Below are 6,000 nucleotides of genomic sequence, written 5' to 3'. Positions count from 1 at the left end.
CTGGATTATGGATTTTTTTGAAGAACAAGAACCACTGAAGTGAGAGCTTGAGTAGCCCACGGTAAGATTTATCCAAGAGACAATGGAGTTCCATAAGAGAGTACATGCAGTCCCATACTGTTTAACATCATGATTAATGACATTTTCTCAGAGGTAGATGCTAGTCTTGGAAGGTCTTTGTGTGCAGATTTTGAAATTGAGGGTAACAAAGTAGTATATCAGCTTTATATCAAGACAGAAATGACCAAAGCAAAAGCAATGGGACAGGGAATCTAAGGGTTGGTTTTTACATACAATTCAGGGACGAGTTGTATCAAGGAGACATGGGAGATGGCGTTGCAGGGAAGACGTAATCACATGACTACGTATAGGTCATACAGGTTTAAATCACATTCTCAAAACCTTTGGAAACCATGAAACCGGTCATTGTTTGAGATGCAGCAGAAGGGAGGCTGGTGAGTGCGTGTTGGAGTGTCAAGAATATAACAGAAAGCAAAGGATTCTATGAGACAATGTCAGAACACTAGGGCAGACCAGTTTAACACTTGAGGGATCACTTTGTTTTTCTACACTTCCACACTTATATACTTTTCTACACTTCTTTTTCTACACTACCAGCTTGGAGGCATGTAATTGCATATTTGAAGGGCACAGGGTTATTCAACAGAATATAGTACAGTGTAATTTCCTCCACCTTCTTTTAACTCCTCTTTCCTTATCTCCCTATTTCGTCATTAGTATAGCATGTCAGACTCCATGAATGCTCCCACATCTAACAGATGGTGGCGGTAATGTACGTGTTGTTTTGCAAATCGCCAGAAAATTACATAGAAGAAGAAGAACGCTGATTGACGCTCTATTATGGTGGCGCACGGCTTTGCAGCTGTGGCTATGCGAAACAATTTTGACTTAAAATAGTCTGTAAATGATGATAAAATTGTGCATTTGAGCAACGTATATTGCTGCTATATAGTTTTTGTTGTGTTGTCACGCTCTATTAGATGCTCCAAGTTTCTGTCCGGGTTAAATAACTGAGCCGTTGTTGCTGAAGTGCTAGCATGTGAGCTAGCTCTCCTGCTTCAGTGAGTTTCTCTTCAGGTTGGATGAATGTGAAATAAATAACTTAATGTTGGGCTTTCTGACAGCGCGACAGGTTGGTTTGGACGACCCGCTGCGCCTCAGACGAGCAGAATCAACAAGAAGGTGGGAGACAAATGCAACCAAAATAAAACGTACATAAATGCTGCATAGTAGCATTAGCATGGCTAAAACTATATATATATATATATATATATATATATATATATATATATACACACACAAACTTGCTCGTGAAAGGTTTCCAGCTATAAGCCCTAAAAGGACTGAGCTCTCTCAAAATACCTAAATGTATTTTGGGTCAAGGATGAATGCTGTGAAAACGGAAAATTGACAAGTCTAATATTTTTGGAGAAATTAGGGATATTGTGTAACAACAGCAAACATTGGACATTGATATCACCATTAATCAGTCCCTGGTATCCCAGTAACATCTGAACAATGGAAATAACTCAACCTTGCCAGTTGTAAAACATGATCATCAAACAACAAATACAATTATTCACAAAACTTTCTCATTTTAATTTCCTGCACTTTCAGTTAAAAACATTATAGAAACTTTGCATAATGTATTGCTACCCTTGACAAATGTCAGCAACCTATTTTATAAACACCCAATCTAGAGCCCATGGACCCCCACCAGTAATGTGCAAGTTTTATGTACGTCACAAAAATGACAACTTACCCCTAACCCATATCAGATGAAACCTCAAGCAGACCAGACTCAAAGAGATGACCCTCTGCTTGGGCTATGCTACAGACACAAATTACAGAACAAGTCACAAAACGAACACAGGAAATGTTGCCAGTGCACAAGACGGTTTCTGGAACAGATACCACACCCACCTCTGGATGGAGCTGCACCTCAAACATAGAGGAAAGATAGGCAGAATAAAGCATCAGAAAGACAACAAATAGAGTGTAATATGTCAGCATTAAGCAACAAGAAAAACAAGAAATACTAAGGTGATCGCTAGCCCTAAGCTTAACTTAAAGACCCAGAATTTAAATAAAATTGAGGCCACGGCCCACTCCGTTTCCTAATAAAATAAATTAGAGTAAAAAGCATAGTAACATATTATGCCAGTATGCTAGTCATACGAAAGGGAGAATAAGTGCATCTCGAAAGTCTCGACAGAATCTGACTTTTAATGAAGCAGGGAGATCATTCCATAGAATAGGGGCACAATAAGAGAAAGCTCTGTGACCCATAGAGACTTTTTATTCACCCTACGGACACTAAGTAGTCCTGCACCTTGAGAACGCAAAGCCCAGGCTGGTACGTAGGGTTTAATTAGGTCAACTAGGTAGGGAGGTGCCAGTCCGTGAAGAATTTTATAGGCTAGTAGCAGAAGCTTAAAATCTGGACTCACTGGAACAGGCAGATCATTACAATGATCTCGTAATCATTGGTATTCTTGTCTTTTAACAAACGTAGCAAACTCTACTGCCTTTAAACCTTGTACAGTTTTATGAACCTCAGTAAAACCTCCCCTAATTCTGTGTAGCTCCAGCATAATCCATTTAAATTTATTTAATCTGTTTTCATAACTTACATTTTCATTTGCTGGGAGCAGTTTAGTTGCTCTTCACTGTACTTTTTCTAATACATACTTGTCACCCCCCCCCCCCCAAAAAAAGGGTGACTAAGCTTGAACACAGTATTCAAGAGAAATCTCAAGATGTGTACGATGTAAGACATTACTCTTGCTTTTGGAGATGCTTTACCATGCTTTGAGAATGACAAGGAATCAGTTGCTAATTTGTCAGTTTTGCACACGTATTTTCTTTTAAAATGAATTGGGTGATGTGAACATCTGCTTTTAGCTTTCAAGGTTTGACATAAATTAAGGTATCCACTCCAGTGATGATAATTTTGTCTTTTCTGTATCCTAAAGAGTCCTCAGTCTGAAGCTGAATCCTGACAGAGATGTGGAGAGAATCCATGGAAATGGCGTGAATACCATTGACATCGAAACAATCGAGGGCAGATAGTAAGTTCCAGGTGTCGCCGACTGAATGTCCCCCCTAAAGATCGGTCCGCCCTGCCCTCACTGCCGATTATCACCTCGTTCTGCTTAAAACTGCATTCCAGTCACCATCTATTTCAGCGACAGATATGTGAAGTTTTGTACAACAATCATTTTCACATAAATTCAGCATTATTTCATCATAAAAGACAGAGGAAGCGATCAGAGTGCTACAGCTACATACACGAGCTGCTATCTGATGCATTCACTGCGCGTCTCATTTCAAAGCGTCACAGAGTTTCTGCTTAAAACTGCCTCATTTCTGCTTAAAACTGACTTTAGAATTATTTAAGAGGTTTTACCTTGTCATCTGATGGTTAATAATCCCATTAATCCATCTGATCGCTTTGGGTGAAGAGACTGTCTCAGACAAGAGGCTGAGCTCCGAAATGACGTATGCACAGTGGAGGCATGGTGGACCAATCTTTAGGGGTGGACCGTTTGGTCTGCGCCACCGGTCAAAATTATCAGCTATTATATAAACACTGATATTCATTCTAAAACTGCAATATTTTTACATGCAAAGTTTATCAAACCTCAGCAATAAGTGTACTGTAGTGTACAGTCTCTTGACTGTTATTCCAATTATTTGAATCCTAGCATCAGCACAGTACCTGAGGTTTGAATCAGAACCAAAACTACATTTTCAAGTGTGTGACATGTTTTAATATGTTAAATAAACCAGGATAAATGCATCAATGTTCAGTATTTTTTAAACACCAGCTGGCACAATGTAGACAGTTGTGTAGTTTTAAAAAAAAGATACATATGGGCCCCTTCACACATAGTGAGAATTTGGTTGAATTACGGCGAAACAGCGCGAAACAGTTCGAATTAGTGAAACACAGAAACATCACGCCAATGGGCAGGTGTGTACGATTCTGCTGTGAAGGTGTCATGCGTACTGCACGAACGCAGTGCGAGCAACTGGAGCATGTGTAACCACATCGTGCCGCTGCTGTGGAATAAATAAAAAATAAAAACCAACTGGTACCTGTGGAACCACAGCGCGCCGCTCCTGTGGAATAAATAAATAAATAAAAAACCAGCTGGTACATGTGGAACCACAGCGCGCCGATCCTGTGGGGGAAAAAAATAAATAAATAAAAAACCAGCTGGTACATGTGGAACCACAGCGCGCCGATCCTGTGGGGGAAAAAAATAAATAAATAAAAAACCAGCTGGTACACGTGGAACCACATCGCGCCGCTCCTGTGGAATAAATAAATAACCAGCTGGTACATGTGGAACCACATCGCACCGCTCCTGTGGAATAAATAAAAAAAAAAAAAAAAACAGCTGGTACCTGTGGAACCACAGCGCGCCGCTCCTGTGGAATAAATAAATAAATAAATAAAAAACCAGCTGGTACCTGTGGAACCACAGCGCGCCGCTCCTGTGGAATAAATAAATAAATAAATAAAAAACCAGCTGGTACCTGTGGAACCACAGCGCGCCGCTCCTGTGGAATAAATAAATAAAAATAAATAAAAACCAGCTGGTACCTGTGGAACCACAGCGCGCCGCTCCTGTGGAATAAATAAATAAAAATAAATAAAAAACCAGCTGGTACCTGTGGAACCACAGCGCGCCGCTCCTGTGGAATAAATAAATAAAAATAAATAAAAAACCAGCTGGTACCTGTGGAACCACAGCGCGCCGCTCCTGTGGAATAAATAAATAAAAATAAATAAAAAACCAGCTGGTACCTGTGGAACCACAGCGCGCCGCTCCTGTGGAATAAATAAATAAAAATAAATAAAAAACCAGCTGGTACCTGTGGAACCACAGCGCGCCGCTCCTGTGGAATAAATAAATAAAAATAAATAAAAAACCAGCTGGTACCTGTGGAACCACAGCGCGCCGCTCCTGTGGAATAAATAAATAAAAATAAATAAAAAACCAGCTGGTACCTGTGGAACCACAGCGCGCCGCTCCTGTGGAATAAATAAATAAAAATAAATAAAAAACCAGCTGGTACCTGTGGAACCACAGCGCGCCGCTCCTGTGGAATAAATAAATAAAAATAAATAAAAAACCAGCTGGTACCTGTGGAACCACAGCGCGCCGCTCCTGTGGAATAAATAAATAACCATACATGCCACCCACGGGATTTGTACCTGGACTTTACTGATTTCCAGCCCGAAACTTTACCACTGCGCTACTGTCACTGGCCTGTAAACGGTGCAGGATAAATGCCTGAAATCAACAAAGAGATGGATGTATTTAAAAAATAAAAACACACACCATAAAAAAACACCCTCTTATCAAATATGATCCATCTGTTCCTCTGTAGATGACCCGTGGTCACAGATGAACAGTCATGAAATGACATTGTTGAAGCAGTGCGCTGTTATCATGTCCACATAGTTATTGTACTTGGCCCCACAAATCTTAGAAACATGGTGTCTAACCAGATCCTTACTCTGGATGGCATTACCCTGACCTCTAGTAATACTGTGAGAAATCTTGGAGTCATTTTTGATCAGGATATGTCATTCAATGCGCATATTAAACAAATATGTAGGACTGCTTTTTTGCATTTACGCAATATCTCTAAAATTAGAAAGGTCTTGTCTCAGAGTGATGCTGAAAAACTAATTAATGCATTTATTTCCTCTAGGCTGGACTATTGTAATTCATTATTATCAGGTTGTCCTAAAAGTTCCCTGAAAAGCCTTCAGTTAATTCAAAATGCTGTAGCTAGAGTACTAACGGGGACTAGAAGGAGAGAGCATATCTCACCCATATTGGCCTCTCTTCATTGGCTTCCTGTTAATTCTAGAATAGAATTTAAAATTCTTCTTCTTACTTATAAGGTTTTGAATAATCAGATCCCATCTTATCTTAGGGACCTCATAGTACCATATCA

At 39.9% G+C, this 6,000-nt stretch overlaps 1 protein-coding gene across 2 annotated transcripts in view; it reads left to right on the top strand.

Moving 5' to 3' along the window:
- Positions 1 to 859: 859 nt before the first annotated feature.
- Positions 860 to 6,000, top strand: part of ercc8 (excision repair cross-complementation group 8) — a 68,683-nt gene continuing 63,542 nt past the window's right edge. For both annotated transcript variants that reach the window (XM_034170514.1, XM_034170513.1), the window contains exons 1-2: positions 860 to 1,203; positions 2,997 to 3,092. In XM_034170514.1, coding sequence (XP_034026405.1) covers positions 1,127 to 1,203; positions 2,997 to 3,092 — 173 coding nt within the window. In that variant the 5' untranslated portion in view covers positions 860 to 1,126. The remainder of the gene's footprint in view (positions 1,204 to 2,996; positions 3,093 to 6,000) is intronic.

This window comes from Thalassophryne amazonica, chromosome 5 (genome assembly GCF_902500255.1).
Source record: "Thalassophryne amazonica chromosome 5, fThaAma1.1, whole genome shotgun sequence".
Taxonomy (NCBI): Eukaryota; Metazoa; Chordata; class Actinopteri; order Batrachoidiformes; family Batrachoididae; genus Thalassophryne; species Thalassophryne amazonica.
This window is presented reverse-complemented; position numbering and strand designations above follow the sequence as displayed.